Source organism: Arabidopsis thaliana, chromosome 3 (assembly GCF_000001735.4).
Source record: "Arabidopsis thaliana chromosome 3, partial sequence".
Taxonomy (NCBI): Eukaryota; Viridiplantae; Streptophyta; class Magnoliopsida; order Brassicales; family Brassicaceae; genus Arabidopsis; species Arabidopsis thaliana.
In genome coordinates this window covers 1,400,772-1,417,882 of record NC_003074.8, presented here as the reverse complement: position 1 = coordinate 1,417,882, position 17,111 = coordinate 1,400,772, and the positions used below count along the sequence as shown (strand labels likewise).

Sequence of the window (17,111 nt, the reverse complement as noted above, 5' to 3'; positions counted from 1 at the left end):
TCCAAACTAAACCCGTCTAGCCCGAATCAAAACTTTGGTTTCTAGTTTGGGATGTCTTTATCAAACCACAGTAAATCGAATCAAACCAAAAAACGCAGTTCCATTAATGATCAAACTAGATTACCACCGATGTTGAACCAAATTTAGAGAAAAACCGGACCGCACTTAATTCTACTCGGAAATAAATTGCGACTTTCTTTGATTCACACAAGAAGATAAACCTACTATGTCTATGCCAATGGCTGTAGGATTTTACATGGTCTACTCACTTCGAATGCTTTAACAGTTAAACAAAATCGAGTAGAATATACTGTTCAGTGGTGGCTTTCTTTGATGACGTCGTTGGGTTTCAACTTTCTATGGTGTTACCATCAGCTTCAGCCATCTCACGTTCTTTCTCTTGCTCCTCTGCAATTAGATGATGAAAGTGCATGTGTTAGTTCCATAATAAACAAACACCAACAGATCACTCTATTTTGGACTTCTATGATTTGGTATCATACTACCAACAGATTCAGTGAAATGTTACTCACTTACTCACGAACCACAGACTAATGTCTTAATTATCAAGCTTACATAGAAGATATCAGTATGTAGATACAGTTGCCACTTACCCATGAGTTTATGCATTGCCTTTTGAGTCCGCCTTTCGAGCTTATCAAGCTTCTTCTGCACATCTCTTCGGAGGTCCCAGTTTGGCTTCTTTGGAGCGATGTTAACAAATGGGTCCTACAATGATAACATTTTTTGTAAGCTTAAGAGGCACAAGTAAAGGAAACAACAATGCTAAACAGAGTCGCTTTTGGTGATCCTTGTACAGAGAAAAGAAAAACTGTCACACACACCTCTTTCTTCTCTACAGCAGGTGGAAGTGCAACGATCGGATCTTCGAATTTGGGTAGCTCTGGTGGCGCTAGTTTACCATCCTGAAGCTCCTTAGCTTGGGGAACATAGTTTCTAAACTTCATGGCTGGACCACTGTAAAATCAAAGACAATTCATATGAATAAAAAGGGAATCTACCTCGAATAATCAATCAACAAAACCAACCACCTAAGCAAAGTATACACAACAATGCAACTTGAAATTGGAAAAAATTGTTAGGTAACAGATGCTGCAAGAGCACCATTATTGATTCTCTCACAAACAGTGATAGTAAAGGCGAGAAGCAAAGCACAAGAGAAGCTCCTAGTTATGCTAAAGCCAACACACAACATTAACAACTCCATGTGCTAGTCAAGACAAACAAAATAAGCAAAGAACAAAGCAAACTCACTCTTCTTCGACAGCTTCATCCTCTCCGTCTTCCTTGGTCTCAGACAGTTCCTGAGCTGCCCTTAGAGCTTTAAGTGCCTCTTTACGAGCAGCAGCTTTTTGTTCAATCGATTCATCTTCACTAGCCATTATAACTTCCTGCAAAATTAGGTTATCGACGTAAACATCGAACACTAGCCCAGCTTCTTCAAACACTAATCACACAACTACAGAGTATAACCCTAAACAACACGCAAAATCGTGATTTTCAGGATCCACGGAACTAATCAGATGAAGTTTTAGCAAAATCAGAGCTATACTATGAAATAAAGTTGAAGAGAAGTATGGAAAACGCTATCTACCCAGAAAATCAACGAGAAAATTTGAAACCGTACCTTGAAGCTTCGAGCTCTATAAATTCGAGACAAATTTGTTGAATACCACAGAGAAACAAAGGGATTAAAAAAGAAAAACTATTAAGGGGGAAGAGAACAATAAAACGCCCACGTATTAATATTATAAACGGGCCAGATTAAAATATCCATTCAGTCAGGCCCATTAATCTTAAAACCTAAACCCTAACTATGGAAGTTATAGAAATACCCCTTACAATACGCGGCGTTTTAAGAAGGCTCGGCTCGTCTTTAACTGCTATAACAACACACTCTTAAAACCCTAAGTGATTGTCCGTCTCCGTCTTCATCTTCTTCCTCTCTCTCACGCAGCTGCTTTGATTAACTCTTCAGGTATTTAATATCTCTCATCTTCTCTCTTCACGGTGTTTCACTTTTCCATTCTTGCTGGAGATTGTGGAGTTTCGAATACTCATACTCGGACAGAGTTTTAAGGCTATTGTAGTTTATCTCTCTGTTTTTTCTTCTCCTGTATTTCTTATGTGATCTAAAAGTAGGATTAGGGTTTATATGGAATGCTGTTTCTCGCTAGTTTTTAATCTCAAAACGAACTTTTAGTTTAATTAGTGTGACTCGGACACGTATCTTTACTGTTCTGAGTTAAGTGTTGTCTTAATTTTCTCTTCAGGTCCAGCTTAAGAGTTTTGTGAAGATGGTCTTAGTGCTATACGAGACAGCGGCGGGGTTTGCCCTCTTTAAAGTTAAAGATGAAGGAAAGATGGCTAACGTCGAGGTGAGTTCTCTTCATTCTTTTGTACTCTCTTTGCTTATCCTTAAGGCTCTAAAAGTATTCATGGATTATTTTTTATTTTTTTTTGCAGGATTTGTGTAAAGAGTTCGACACTCCAGACTCAGCACGAAAGGTAATTTTTTTGCTTCTTCATCAAGTGTGGTTTCAGAACATCTAAAATTAGATTTAGTGTTGAGTTTCTCATATGTTTTTATTGGTGTACCAGATGGTTAAGCTAAAAGCTTTTGAGAAGTTTGACAATACATCTGAAGCTCTCGAAGCTGTGGCTAAATTGCTGGAGGGAGCTCCAAGCAAAGGTCTGCGCAAGTTTTTGAAAGCTAATTGTCAAGGTGAAACCTTGGCTGTGGCTGATTCAAAGCTTGGGAATGTTATCAAGGAGAAACTGGTTTGTAATTCCCATCATTACACCCATATTCCTGTCTGCTCTGTGTTTTGTTTCTAATGAAAGTTCTTAATTTCATACAGAAAATTGATTGCATTCACAACAATGCTGTTATGGAGCTTCTACGTGGTGTTAGAAGTCAGTTTACTGAACTCATATCTGGGTTGGGTGATCAAGACTTGGCTCCTATGAGCTTGGGTCTGTCTCACAGTCTCGCCAGATATAAGCTAAAGTTTAGTTCTGACAAGGTATCTTCGGTTCCTGACTAATTGTATTGGTCTTTTTATTTGGTGATATGATATGTGAAGTATATGAATTTGTTAATTGATCGAAGCTAACTTGTGTTAAATTATGGAACTTCTGTATTGAACTAGCCTTTGATTGTCCGACATTAAACGTTTCCTGTGTTTGTTTTTGCTTCTCTTGCATCTCCTAACTGTTTAGTTTTTGTCAGGTGGATACCATGATTATCCAAGCTATTGGTCTGCTTGATGATCTTGACAAAGAGCTGAACACATACGCCATGAGGGTTAGAGAATGGTATGGATGGCATTTTCCCGAGCTTGCTAAGATCATATCAGACAATATCCTATATGCCAAATCTGTTAAATTGATGGGAAACCGAGTTAATGCTGCTAAGCTAGACTTCTCCGAGGTAACTTTCAATTTTGTAAACTGTGTAGAGGCTTCCATGAACAAACGCCTTGATTAACGACCTAATATTCTCCTGTTTCTGGTTTCATTGTAGATCTTAGCAGATGAAATTGAGGCAGATCTTAAGGACGCAGCTGTGATATCCATGGGAACAGAAGTCAGTGACTTAGACTTGTTGCACATCCGTGAACTCTGTGACCAGGTTCTCTCTCTTTCTGAGTACAGAGCTCAGCTTTACGATTACCTAAAGAGCAGAATGAACACTATTGCTCCCAATCTGACTGCCCTGGTAGGAGAGCTTGTTGGTGCTCGTCTTATTTCCCATGGAGGTAGTTTATTGAACCTCTCCAAGCAACCTGGGAGCACGGTTCAGATACTCGGAGCCGAAAAAGCTCTCTTTAGAGCTCTTAAGACAAAACACGCCACACCCAAGTACGGTTTGATTTTTCACGCATCTCTGGTTGGTCAAGCAGCACCAAAGCACAAGGGAAAGATCTCGCGGTCTTTAGCTGCTAAAACTGTTCTTGCTATTAGGGTTGATGCTCTTGGTGATAGCCAAGATAACACTATGGGCCTTGAAAACCGAGCTAAGGTAACAAAATTCTTCAATAGCTTTCCTCTTGTTGGTATCTCTCTGAACAATCTTTTTTCCTCCTTCTTAACTGATGATGTTTCTGATATGTGTTAAAAACTCACAGCTTGAAGCGCGGTTGAGAAATCTTGAAGGAAAAGATTTAGGTCGTCTGTCTGGTTCATCTAAAGGCAAACCTAAGATTGAAGTCTATAACAAGGATAAAAAGATGGGATCAGGCGGTCTTATCACTCCTGCTAAGGTCACGATCATTCTCTCTGTTTTTGATTCATCATCTTTTCTTCTAATTTTGGATGTGTGTACATATTGTCTTTGTTCTTGGGATTATGATGAAGTGATCTTGACTGTTTTTTGTTATGTGCAGACTTACAACACTGCTGCAGATTCTCTTCTTGGGGAAACCTCAGCTAAATCTGAGGAGCCATCAAAGAAGAAAGATAAGAAAAAGAAGAAGAAGGTAGAAGAAGAGAAACCCGAAGAGGAAGAGCCATCAGAGAAAAAGAAGAAGAAGAAAGCTGAAGCAGAAACTGAAGCCGTAGTAGAGGTTGCAAAGGAGGAGAAGAAGAAGAATAAGAAGAAGAGAAAGCATGAGGAAGAAGAAACAACGGAGACACCAGCCAAGAAGAAGGATAAGAAAGAGAAGAAAAAGAAGAGTAAGGACTGAGGGAGAGAAACCGATTTTGAGAAATCTCTTGAGTGTAAGATTAATAACTGTTTTTGTTGAATTGCATTTTATCTAGAGGAATAGGTGTTTTAAGATGAAACTTAAATTTTCTGAAATCGTCATTTTGAATGATGGATTCATATTTAAATCCTTTTCACCCGAACTTTATTTTTGTTCTAGCCTTCCAGACTCTAGATTATTAATTTTGGAACTCTTTTTTCAATTTATAGTTTGTAGTTGTACAATATTCTTCTTGCATGATTTATATATATCTGGAAGAGGAAAGAATTGAAGAAAAATAATATATTCTGAAAAAATCAAATAGTTTTTTGCTACTAAACGTGTCTGTAGATTCACCAAATAAAATACTCTTTGATTTTGTTTTGATTTTAAAGATTTTTTACAGGCGTTAGTATCTTTTTCATGATCGTATTTCTCTTTGTTGACTATGCATGTTTATCTTTGGTTATTGTCTGGCAAGATTTTAATCAAATTAATGAGGTCAATAAAATTAGTATATCGTCTACAAGAATACATAGTAGTTAGCAATAATGCTGGGAATGAATGAATAAATAGATAATATATGTAGCTTTAAGTCATAAAAGAAATAAAATGGCTAATTCTAAAGGACAGACGTAAATCATTAGTTCCTTAAGCTTTTGTTCCTTGTTTGGTTTACAATAGAGTCTTGATAAAGGAGCTTCTTTGATTGGATAGATGAAGTAAACTCTCATTACATACCATATTTCTTATTTTATTTGTTTTTCCAATTCCTATTTTAATATTAAAAAAAACTCTTAGTGTTTATTTTAATAATAAATTCCAAAATTAGGTGGGTACATACCAAATATTCTTTACATATGCTAAGTAATATATTGTTTTTGACCAACAAAATTATAGATCAGTTTTAATATTCTAATGTCATTGAGAAAACCACTTCTTTAACACCATTGGACCTCTTACACATTAAAATCTCCCCCAAACTTTATAGACTTATAGTACTCCACAAATTTTTAAAATTGAAAATTGTGATAGAGAAAAGAGAGAAGAAATGAGTACAAAATGGTGCTCAGAGGTTTTTAAGTTGGTGGGGGCTGAAGAAGAGTAGTAACTTTGAGCCTTTTTGACCGTATTGGTGTTGCGTCCAAAAACAATTACTTACACATAATAATAATAATAACAAAGAGCCAACAGATCTTCGTCTGTTTCTATTTATTCCTTTTTCTTGTCTGATTCGCAGAAAACTAAAGAGAGTTCTTTTTCAAGTAAAATTCGAAGAGCAGTTCAACGAATCCTTCTTCTCCTTGAGACATTTTTACCCAAGTTGGTCTCTTTCTTCCTTCTTAAACAATAGTAGAGTTATTATTGGTCTACGACTCTGTTGTATATGTGTATGTATCACCTTGCCTTTTCTCCAAAGCCCTAATTGATTTTTCTTTCTTCTTTTTTTGTGTATGCTTTAAAGGTTTCATTTTTAAAATCTTCTTGGACTCCATTTCTTTTCCTTTTCCTTTATCTTTTTGCCTCTCTTTGTGGAGTTTTTGAAATCATCCCTCATTTCATTCCTATTTTCGTTGTCTCTTTGAGTTTGAGTCAGCTTTGTGTTGTGTCTAAATTCTAAACAAGTTTCAGATCTTTACCTTCCTTTGACTTGTCTCCTGTCTTAAAACTAGGGTTTAATTTTCTTTCTCTGTTCAAGTCTCAGATTTGACCAGCTTGGTCCAGAATTTCGCTTCTCCTCGATCATAAAGTAAGTAAATTTCACCAACCCTTTTCTCTAAGTCTCCTGTTTTAGTCAAATCTGATCTTCGATGTGTTTCTAGTTGGAATCAATTTTCTTGTTTGTTTTCTGATTTTTTCTGTTTCAATTTTTCATGTATGTGTGTGTGTTGCAGTCAAAGTTGATTCAAAGAGGTTTGATTGAGTCAGAGATCTCTCTTTTAGAAACATGTTGAGCAAATGAAGGTTTGTTTGATGAGATGGGTTGTGTATTGGGTCGACCCGGATCATCAGGATCAGTTTCTGGGTCTAGAGACGAAGTTAGTACTAGGATTGAGTCTAATCGACATCAAGTTAACAATGTGTCTGTGACCAAAACCGAAACAACAGAGAGCACTAGTGCTGTTGTTGTTGCTTCTGCTTCTAATGGTGAGGAAGTTAGGAATCATGAAGATGTTGTGGATCAGAAGAAAGAGAATGGCTTTGTTGTGACTGAGGCCAAGGAGAGGAAATCGAAAGGCGAAAGAAAAAGGTCTAAGCCTCCTGACCCGAGACGGAGCAACCCGCCAAAGAATTTGCTCGGTGAGCAAGTTGCTGCTGGATGGCCCTCGTGGTTGTCTGAAGTTTGTGGGGAAGCGTTAAGCGGATGGCTTCCAAGAAAAGCGGATTCCTTTGAGAAGATTGATAAGGTGAGATCAAAATCTGTTTTTGTTTGTTCTTTGCAATGATTTTGGGTAATTGAAGTTTGTTGGTTATGTGTGTGTGTGTGTGTAGATTGGATCAGGAACGTATAGTAATGTGTACAAGGCGAAAGATTCGCTGACAGGAAACATTGTGGCTTTAAAGAAAGTGCGGTGTGATGTTAATGAACGGGAGAGTTTAAAATTTATGGCTAGAGAGATTCTGATTTTGAGGAGATTGGATCATCCTAATGTCATTAAATTGGAAGGTTTGGTTACTTCGAGGATGTCGAGTAGTTTATACTTGGTTTTCCGTTATATGGATCATGATTTAGCTGGTCTCGCCGCTAGCCCGGAGATAAAATTCACTGAGCAACAGGTTAGGCCTTGGTGAAATAGATTCACAAATACAAAATCCGAGGCAGATCCTAACCTTGTTAATAATGTCTATGTTTTCAGGTTAAATGCTATATGAAGCAACTACTTTCAGGGCTCGAGCATTGCCATAACCGAGGAGTTCTACACCGTGATATTAAAGGATCAAACCTTCTTATAGATGACGGTGGAGTTCTTAGAATAGGTGATTTCGGGCTTGCAACGTTTTTTGATGCGAGTAAGAGGCAAGAGATGACGAATCGGGTTGTTACTTTATGGTACAGATCACCAGAGCTTCTTCATGGTGTTGTTGAGTACAGTGTCGGAGTTGATTTGTGGAGTGCTGGTTGCATTTTAGCTGAGTTATTAGCTGGTAGAGCGATAATGCCAGGTCGTAACGAGGTTAGTTCTCAAGTAATGATCTTTTTCTTTCCGATTTGAGTTATTTCATATGAAATGTGAACTGGCTTAATGTTCACGAGCAGGTCGAGCAGTTGCATAGGATATATAAGTTATGTGGATCGCCTTCAGAAGAATATTGGAAGAAGATTAGACTTCCTTCTACTCATAAGCATGCTCATCACAAGCCTTTACCACAGTATAAGAGAAGAATAAGAGAGGTTTACAAAGATTTCTCTCCTGAGGCGCTTTCTCTACTCGATACGCTTCTAGCGCTCGATCCAGCTGAACGCCAGACAGCTACAGATGTGTTGATGAGTGATGTAAGTTTTTTGCAATGGAAATTTTGAAACTTTGAATAGAACAAACTAGTTAGGGGTATCAAGTTAGATTACAGAAATGAGAGTGACGCTAAGAATGAAAAATGCTTGGAACTTGTGAATCTTTAGGCGTGTGACTTGATAGTGGTTAAAACTTCCATGGCCGATTTTGTTGTTGTTGTTGTGCAGTTCTTCACGACGGAGCCATTGGCATGTCAACCTTCTGATCTCCCGAAATATCCTCCAAGTAAAGAGATTGATGCCAAGAGACGAGACGAAGAGTATCGGAGGTAAAGCGTTTCTGTTCTAGTATGGATAGGTTTGGTACAATCTCAGTTTTAGTCAGAATATGTTTTGGTTTGGTATATGGTTGCTTGAGAGATGTATTCATTTCTGCAGACAAAGAGAAGCGCGCAAGGCCCAAGGAGAGAGCGGAAGAAGAATGAGACCCCGAGAACGAGCCCCAAGAGCAATGCCGGCTCCTGAAGCCAACGCCGAGAACCAGTCTAACATTGATGTAAGAATTTAAAACAAAAAAAGAAGTGAATCTTTGATTGGTTAATGTCTTGAGTACTTTGAACTTGTTCTCTTAAAACAGAGGATGCGTATGATCACACACGCGAATGCAAAGAGCAAGAGCGAGAAGTTTCCTCCACCGCATCAAGACGGGTCACTCGGTTTTCAGGTGGGATCTTCAAGGCGACTGGATCCATCAGAGATACCGTATAGCACAAACTCATTCACATCATCATACTCCAAAGAGCCATTTCAAACTTGGTCAGGCCCTTTGGCTCCCATTGGAGCACCTGACTCAACCACAAGGAGAAGAAACGATATTAACAAAGAGAGAAGAATGGCTTCTAAGGTCAAAGGCAAAAGAATCGTTGTTTGAGATAATAATTATTATTCATCTCCAAATTTCAAAAGTTTCCTTTTTGATAGATTGAGAAAAAAACAAAATTCCAAATTTTATCTTTTTGGTGGGTTATATGTTCTTTATTTGGTTGTTATGTGTATTGTACAAGAGAATTGACAAAACACAGAAATGAGAGGAATTAATTTACATTCTATGTAAATTATTTATTTGATCCTTATATTTATTGTTCTAGAAGCCTACGTCATTATTGTAAGAGTTGACGTAATATAAATGTTTTTGAAATTGAAAATATGTATATTGGTATAGATGCCAATAAAAATCGTAGCTTTCGTATATAGAGAGACCTAAAACTTATTAATTTAGAGACATAAGAGCAACTCCAACGCTTAGGATCGTGAAAGTTTCTACAAAATCAAAAAATAATAATATTTTAATTTTATAATTATATTCTATTTATTTAATATATGCAAACCACTAATGTGAATTTATAGGATCGATCTTTGATTTAGGAATTTTAGAGATTCTCTCTCATCTTTATTTTAATTTTTATTTGTTTTTCTTGTCTTTAATAGTTAGAGTTTCTATTAAGAAACTACCGATGCGTTTGCTCTAAACCCCAAAACCCAAAGCCAAATCAGAGATTCTGCAAGACGAGTTGCAGAAGAAAGTGTGGGAATCTCTACTTTTGGTAATTATTCGTCGCAAGTAATGGAAGATAGCAACTCCACGGCAAGTAATGTGGCTCGAGCGATTCTCGCCGTCGTCGATTTCAGCTCCACGTCCGACACTCGCAAATCGGCGGTCCAATTCCTGGATTCTGTAATTTGTTCTGTCTCAATTTGCTCGCTTTTAGTTTTCTGTAATCGATTTGCGTACTTATGTTGCATGTTGCATATAATGATGATGTAGCTGGTGTGATCAAGCTTAAAGGAGGATTTGTTGTACTTTGGGGTTTAATTAAAAAATTGAGCTTTTTATTCGTTTCGATGATTTGATCTCTTGGAACATATACGCAAACGTTTTTTTTTGTCTGATTTGATTGATTGATTGAGCTCGAGTTGGTTCTAATTGGAAATTTCCTACCTTTTTGGTCAGAAAGATAAAACTGTGTTGTCGGAAGAGTTGTTTATTATCTTAACCTAATTTTGTTCAATTAGCTGTTGAAAGTTGGTGCACTGTTATGATGGTGTTTGATTGAGTAATGTGCGGTCTTTGAAAAATACTTGCAGGTAAAATCTGGAGATGTCAGGGTTTTGGCAAAGACTTCTTTTCATCTTGTGAAAAAAGAGTGGTCTTCAGAAATTCGTCTCCATGCTTTTAAGATGCTACAGGTTTGTGATTTTTTATTTTCTTTTACTTATAAATCACAATTTTAGGTTCTGAAGGCAAGAGCATAGAAGAAACCTTATGGTGAAGCTATCTTTCTTTTGCAGCATTTGGTTAGACTACGATGGGACGAATTAAGTCCTCCGGAGTGCAGGGGTCTTGTTAATCTTTCTATCGAACTAATGTCAGAGGTTGCTAATGCAAGCGAGAATTGGCCTCTTAAGAGTCAGTCTGCTGCCCTTGTAGCTGAGGTAAGAGTTCTAATTGGTCCGAGTTTTTTTCACTTGCTATGATCATTGCTACTTGTTCCCGTTCACTTTCTCAGATTGATATCTTTATCTTATTTGCAGATTGTTAGAAGAGAAGGCCCTGATCGTTGGCAAGAGATATTTACTTTATTAACTTCATTGTCTGCTCAGGGCCCCTTACAAGTAAAATGTTCTTTCATTTATTTACTTTAGTGTTTTATTTATCGCGGCAATCATTGAAAGTGTTCCCATCTTCTTTTCTTAAACAATAGGCTGAATTGGTATTGATGACTCTTAGATGGCTTCCTGAAGATATTACAATTTACAATGACGACTTGGAAGGTATTTACGATTAGCATACACTTTATTTTCGTAGTAGTCTGTCCACAGGGGGAAGCTTTTTCTAATCTTGAAGTTTAGGTTAAGCCAAATTGAATCGGTTATGGACAGACCCGTATGCTAATATTTGTTAGTCTTGTAATTTTTTGTGCTCACCTTATGCTTTTCAGTTTAGTTATACTCAATCCAAAAATGCATATCACTTTTTGGGTTATAAATCTTTTCATCCTCCTGTCTAACTTCTGTATTGGACATCTCTTCAGGTGACAGGCGTAGGCTATTGTTGCGGGGACTTACTCAATCGTTGCCTGAGATTTTGCCTTTATTGTATAATGTATGCCACCGATAAATTCCTTTCAGTAAAGTTGTTTTGTTGCTGTGGTAATTTGCTGAATATACCAAAAATGCAGCTTCTTGAGAGACACTTTGGAGCTGCAATGAGTGAAGCTGGTATGCAGCACTTTGACTTGGCAAAACAGCATGCAGATGTAGTTATAGCTTGCTTGAATGCCATCGTTGCATACACTGAGTGGGCTCCTGTTCCAGATCTTGCCAGATATGGAATTCTTAGTGGGTACGATTTTTGTTCACACCCTTAAGAAGATTGTTATATTGATATTAGCCCTGCATTATATCTTGCTGATGACGTGCTCGGATACTCATAACAGGTGCAGCTTCTTACTTTCTTCTTCTGACTTCCGTCTTCATGCTTGTGAGGTTTTCAAACTCGTCTGCTCAAGGTATGCAACTGGGTTGTTTGATCTGATGTGCTTACGTGAGCACGAATAGACAGCTTTAATTTTTGTTTGCTTTTCTTGTCTGCAGAAAAAGACCCAGTGATGCTTCTACTGCAGAGTTCGATTCTGCAATTAGCAATTTGTTTCAGATTCTGACGAATGCCTCCAGAGAATTCTTATGTAGATCCTCCTCAAGTTCTAGCGTTATAGATGACAATGATTATGATTTTGCTGTATGCATGTGTGAGAGTATGGCCTCTTTAGGCTCAACTAACTTGCAAAGCATCTCTTCTGATGGTGGTGTTATGGCTGTTTATCTTCAGCAGGTACTGATCTCGTATTTTTAATGTGTTATTTTGATACTTAAATGGATGTTTTCAGTGAAGAAGGTGGAGCTATTAATTTATATTGGAAAAAAACCCGCTGTCTGTGTTGCAATGGCATTCTGAAACAGAATAAGTTTGAGATATTATTTTAGTTCTTGAATGACCCGATTCCAAGTGTATACTAAATTTTGAATGCTTGCTGATATATTTTGAGGGATCTAAGCCAATTATAACTTTAAAATCGTTCTATTCATGTTAGCAATAATATTATGCATTAGTAGTGTTTTTTCCCCACAAAATAATCATGTTGTGTTTATGTTGCCTTAATCGTTTGTATTGGTATAGATGCTTGGCTTTTTCCAACACTTCAAGTTGGGCCTTCACTTCGAGGCACTTCTCTTTTGGCTGGTATGTGGTCTTCTCTAATCCAACCTTCTTCATTGGGAAATTTCTAAGACAGACATATTTGCTGCTAATTTCAGCGTCTTTTTCCTTTTGGGTTTTAGTCACTGATGCGGGATTTACTTCCAAAACCCAAGGCTGCGACTTATCCAAGTGGTGGGGGATCATCAACTGGCGGTGATGATAGTTCAAGCCAGGTTGATAGTGAAAAGAAAAAGACTTTAAGTCTTATTAATGATGACATCTCGAGCGCTATACTGGACGTATCTTTCCAGCGGATGCTCAAGAAAGAAAAAGTTCCTACTGGAATTGCTCTTTCGCTTGGGCCCCTAGAACTCTGGAGTGATGAATTTGAAGGGAAGGGAGACTTTGGCCCGTACCGATCAAAGCTTGTATGTTCCTGAATCAAATGCATTGGGTATTACTTTCCAGAAAAACACTTAACTAGAAACTTCTTTCTTTCGTGCAGCTAGAATTGATCAAGCTTACTGCTTCTCACAAGCCTCTCATCTCCAGTACCAAAATATCTGAAAGGGTGATTACACTCATTAAGCACCTATTGGCTTCTCCAGCTCCTCTTCAGGTTTTGTCTCGAGCACTTGTTTTCCTCTGTTGACTTCCTTTGACAAACATGCACTCTTAGATTTCTGCTATATGGAGGCCTCTTTGATGATCCAGTTCTTATTTAAACTCATGGTAAAAACATTCTCAGCATGTAGCAGTGATGGACAGCCAGCAATTAGCACTTGACTGTATTGTGGCAACGCTTTTTGATGGATCAAATGAGTTTGCTGGTGGAAGTTCTGAAGTTCATTATGCATTACGTGGAATATTTGAGGGTATATTGCAGCATTTATTCACATTCTCAAGTTTTGTTTACTATGTCTGGGCTTGTACAATACTAATACTCGGTATTGTGCTGTTGATGGCCCAGGATTGCTTCAGCAGCTTCTCTCTTTGAAATGGAATGAACCAGAACTTATGAAAGTGCATGTCCACTATCTGGATGCAATGGGTCCCTTTCTCAAGTATTTTCCAGATGCAGTTGGAAGTCTCATCAATAAATTATTTGAGCTTCTCACCTCTCTTCCACACGTTGTGAAGGTTTATTTTTATTATTTTTGTATTTATTTTACATACATGCGCTCGTATATACAAATAAGACGTTTTCAACTTTTTGACATTGCACATGTCAAGGTGTGGATGAGTTATCTAATAGCTTGTTTCTTTGGCAGGATCCAGCTACTAGTACATCTAGAGCTGCAAGATTGCAGATTTGCACATCTTTCATAAGAATAGCCAAAGCTGCAGAAAAAAGTGTTCTGCCTCACATGAAGGTAGCTTTGATCTCTCACAAACTACATTTAGGAACTCATATCAGTAAACGTTGGAGAATTGTTTGAAGAATTTATGTTTAGTTAAGCTTGTGCGGTGTGATATATGGATATACCACCACTCAATTTTATGGCTACCTTCTCTCTGGAAGATACCTTTATCATACTCTCGAGTATCATGATTTATGACATTATATGGCTACTTTCTCTCTGGGGAAGATACCTTTATCATTTTGGTGGCAGAATTCTTATTTTTCATTTTCTTAGTGGCCTCTCTGGATAATCTATAGCACAAAAAAGTCATGTCAACTGTCATACTGTCATAATTTTGTGCAGGGTATTGCTGATACAATGGGGTACTTGGCAAAAGAAGGAACTTTACTCCGTGGGGAGCATAACATTCTGGGTGAAGCATTTCTTGTTATGGCTTCCTCAGCAGGGTAATGTTTGATTCAAAAATGAAGTTTACTATATTGCATATCTCCTGCTTCAGATTTGTCATGTTCTTAGATATAATCTAATCTTGGCGCAGAGCTCAACAGCAGCAAGAAGTTCTGGCTTGGTTATTGGAACCATTGAGTCAACAGTGGATCCAACCAGAGTGGCAGAACAATTATCTATCAGACCCGATGGGTCTTGTTCGTTTATGCTCCAACACATCCTTCATGTGGTCCATATACCACACTGTTACATTCTTTGAGAAAGCACTCAAGCGAAGTGGATACAGAAAAAGCAATTTGAACACGACCTCTGCGACAACTCCAGCTTCACATCCTATGGCTCATCATCTTTCTTGGATGTTGCCACCCCTCTTAAAAGTATGGCCTGGAAATGTGGACATGCTTAGTATAATTCATAATTAAGTTCCTTAGTGCCATATTGGGATGATTTTTTCGTTTTCGTTTTTGCAAGAATAACATGACAACATTCATTTTTTTACATCTACAGCTACTCCGTGTTCTTCATTCCCTTTGGTCTCCCTCTGTATTTCAAACATTACCCCCAGAAATGAGGGCGGCAATGACAATGACTGATGCTGAGCGATACAGTCTCCTTGGTGAAGCAAATCCTAAATTGTCAAAAGGCGTATCGGTTTATGCTGATGGGTCATTCGAAGGAACTAAGGAAGGACAAGCCGAGGCAAGTGAATCTGATATACGAAATTGGTTGAAAGGTATCCGAGATTGTGGGTAAGTTTGTTGTATCCTCCTTTGAGCAAGCCTTGCATTGATCATTTGATTTTTCTCTCATTTATCTAAACTCATAAGTGTTTGTTTACATGTTTAGATACAACGTGTTGGGCCTATCAACAACCATCGGAGAGACATTCTTTAAATGCTTAGATGCTAACTATGTTGCAATGGCACTCATGGAAAATTTGCAGTCGATGGAATTCAGGCACATTCGGCTGTTTATTCATACCTTTATAACTTATATAGTCAAATCTTGTCCGGCGGATATGTGGGAGTCATGGCTGGGAGTGCTTCTGCACCCATTGTTTATACACTGTCAGCAAGCTCTCAGCTCCGCCTGGCCAGGTCTTCTACAAGAGGGCAGAGCAAAGGTTCCGGACTTGTTTGGCATACAAAGTGGATCAGACATGAAACTTGAAGTGATGGAGGAAAAACTGTTAAGAGATCTAACTCGGGAGATTGCGACTCTCTTTTCAACAATGGCTTCTCCTGGACTAAACACAGGAGTTCCAGTTTTGGAACATTCAGGACATGTTGGTCGTGTGGACATGTCCACTCTCACGGATTTGCATGCGTTCAGATCCAACTCTATGGTGGGGTAAGTATACTACATCTATATTTCAGATTAAAAGTTGTTTGGATAAAATAGATAATAATGGGAAAAAACAAATTGGATTGCAGTTTCCTCTTGAATCACAAAAGCGTAGCTCTACCAGCACTGCAGATCTGTTTAGAAACTTTTACCTGGACAGATGGAGAAGCGACCACCAAAGTCTGTTACTTTTGTGGTGTTGTTGTTCTTCTAGCTAAACTAACAAATAACGTGGAGCTCCGAGAATTTGTTTCAAAAGATATGTTCTCGGCAGTCATTCGTGGCTTGGGCATGGAGTCCAATGCCATTAACAGCCCTGATTTAGTTAATATATGCCGTGAAATATTTATCTATCTCTCTGACAGAGACCCAGCTCCTCGCCAGGTGAGTTTCAATCAGAAGCATTCATGGTTGAGTCCTTTTACCTGTTGTAAATGAATTTTGCCTTGGTTTTTTTGATCTTGTTGATTTGATGCTAGCAGGTTTTGCTTTCGCTCCCGTGTCTCACTCCCAACGACTTGCATGCTTTTGAAGAAGCTACAGCCAAAACTAGCAGCCCCAAAGAACAAAAGCAGCTTATGAGGAGCTTGTTGTTGCTAGGTACTGGGAACAACTTAAAAGCACTTGCTGCTCAAAAAAGTCAGAATGTTATCACCAATGTCACAGGTAACAAAGTTTCACTTCACGCTCACGATATCTCTGTTTTTTTTTAACAGAATCTAAAACTTGGCTACTTTTTTTTTGCCTCCAGCAAGAACGCGGCTACCCGCAAGCGCTCCAGAAACAATTGGAGCGGGTGTTTTGTGGGATGAAGAGTTCGTACAATGATTAAAGAATCGTACATAGTATAAACAGAATTTATTTGAGATGCCATGTAATAGTAGAGAAGCAGATTTCTGTTTATGTCCTTACCTTTACTTGTTAAATTCATAGGTAGAAAGAAAGAACCTCTAACCAAAGCTTCCATGTCATAAGCAAAGTTTTTGTGATTTTCGATTTTGTTCTTTATCAGTATTTAAACAATCGGTCAATTGGTGATTTCACAACAACAAAAGTAGGATTGTATTGCCAAATATTGACTACTTTTGTCTGCTTTCTACTGTAAGTAAAAATGAAATGACTGTTTATCATAAAAAAGAGATTAGTTTCTAAAATCAGAGAATCTCATGGGTTACTAGTGCCGGCAATTTACAAGTGCTAAAGAACTTTTATATGACCGCTCTAATTTTGTAGGCAGCAATTATGCATTGCGAAAGAAAATCAGATATTTCGAGTCTACCATAGCATTTTTCTTGTCACTCTATTTTAAAAATTATAAGTGCACAGCAAAATAAAACGAGAACATCTTCTTTCCAGCATGATTGCAAGCTTTCCAAAAGACTAACGCTCTGTCTGAGATGATTGGTAGGATTTGAGACCTTTAGCTCTATAGTAGAGAAGCAAAGCTCGCTGCTTTAGATGTATGTGTTGAACTTTGTTCACGGTGACAGATGGAGAAACTGTAAGTGTGCTGCTTCATTCAATTTCCAAAACTT

General features: G+C 38.0%; 4 protein-coding genes and 1 long non-coding RNA gene across 8 annotated transcripts; 3 read left to right on the top strand and 2 right to left on the bottom strand.

Annotated features, from left to right (window-relative positions):
• Positions 1–40: 40 nt before the first annotated feature.
• AT3G05070 (Cwf18 pre-mRNA splicing factor) lies at positions 41–1,808 on the bottom strand. The gene is made up of 5 exons (NM_111379.3): positions 1,649–1,808; positions 1,276–1,412; positions 846–978; positions 615–729; positions 41–408 (listed from the first exon to the last, which is right to left on the bottom strand). The coding sequence occupies exons 2-5, from the start codon at positions 1,401–1,403 to the stop codon at positions 350–352; spliced, it is 435 nt and encodes a 144-aa protein (NP_566245.1). The 5' UTR covers positions 1,404–1,412; positions 1,649–1,808; the 3' UTR covers positions 41–349.
• An 18-nt stretch (positions 1,809–1,826) lies between these two features.
• Positions 1,827–5,016, top strand: AT3G05060 (NOP56-like pre RNA processing ribonucleoprotein). Its single transcript, NM_111378.4, has 9 exons — positions 1,827–1,999; positions 2,295–2,399; positions 2,488–2,529; positions 2,623–2,802; positions 2,883–3,047; positions 3,254–3,454; positions 3,548–4,045; positions 4,152–4,286; positions 4,410–5,016. The coding sequence occupies exons 2-9, from the start codon at positions 2,319–2,321 to the stop codon at positions 4,707–4,709; spliced, it is 1,602 nt and encodes a 533-aa protein (NP_187157.1). The 5' UTR covers positions 1,827–1,999; positions 2,295–2,318; the 3' UTR covers positions 4,710–5,016.
• A 672-nt stretch (positions 5,017–5,688) lies between these two features.
• Positions 5,689–9,326, top strand: AT3G05050 (Protein kinase superfamily protein). Of its 3 annotated transcripts, NM_001337560.1 has the most exons (9): positions 5,723–6,032; positions 6,409–6,459; positions 6,605–7,117; positions 7,203–7,487; positions 7,568–7,885; positions 7,969–8,205; positions 8,392–8,492; positions 8,602–8,719; positions 8,801–9,326. In NM_001337560.1, exons 3-9 carry the CDS (start codon positions 6,689–6,691, stop codon positions 9,092–9,094), a joined length of 1,782 nt encoding a protein of 593 aa, NP_001326094.1. In that variant the 5' UTR covers positions 5,723–6,032; positions 6,409–6,459; positions 6,605–6,688; the 3' UTR covers positions 9,095–9,326. The 3 variants fall into 3 exon arrangements, with proteins under 3 accessions (NP_187156.1, NP_001326094.1, NP_001326095.1); NM_111377.4 differs by having other exon boundaries at positions 5,689–6,459; positions 8,801–9,307; NM_001337561.1 differs by lacking the exons at positions 5,723–6,032; positions 6,409–6,459 and having other exon boundaries at positions 6,504–7,117; positions 8,801–9,310.
• Positions 5,723–5,994, bottom strand: AT3G01595. Its single transcript, NR_140844.1, has one exon. It is a non-coding gene; the product is annotated as an other RNA (long non-coding RNA).
• Positions 9,327–9,580: 254 nt separating the features above from the next.
• Positions 9,581–16,712, top strand: HST (ARM repeat superfamily protein). Of its 2 annotated transcripts, none has more exons than NM_111376.4 (22): positions 9,581–9,898; positions 10,309–10,410; positions 10,513–10,656; positions 10,756–10,836; positions 10,926–10,995; positions 11,256–11,326; positions 11,403–11,566; positions 11,661–11,732; positions 11,818–12,055; positions 12,401–12,463; positions 12,562–12,849; positions 12,927–13,040; positions 13,170–13,296; positions 13,392–13,561; positions 13,693–13,794; positions 14,128–14,231; positions 14,324–14,609; positions 14,740–14,981; positions 15,079–15,582; positions 15,666–15,960; positions 16,059–16,242; positions 16,328–16,712. In NM_111376.4, the coding sequence occupies exons 1-22, from the start codon at positions 9,788–9,790 to the stop codon at positions 16,402–16,404; spliced, it is 3,609 nt and encodes a 1,202-aa protein (NP_187155.2). In that variant the 5' UTR covers positions 9,581–9,787; the 3' UTR covers positions 16,405–16,712. The 2 variants fall into 2 exon arrangements, with proteins under 2 accessions (NP_187155.2, NP_001327303.1); NM_001337559.1 differs by having other exon boundaries at positions 9,593–9,898; positions 16,056–16,242; positions 16,328–16,647.
• Positions 16,713–17,111: the final 399 nt, after the last annotated feature.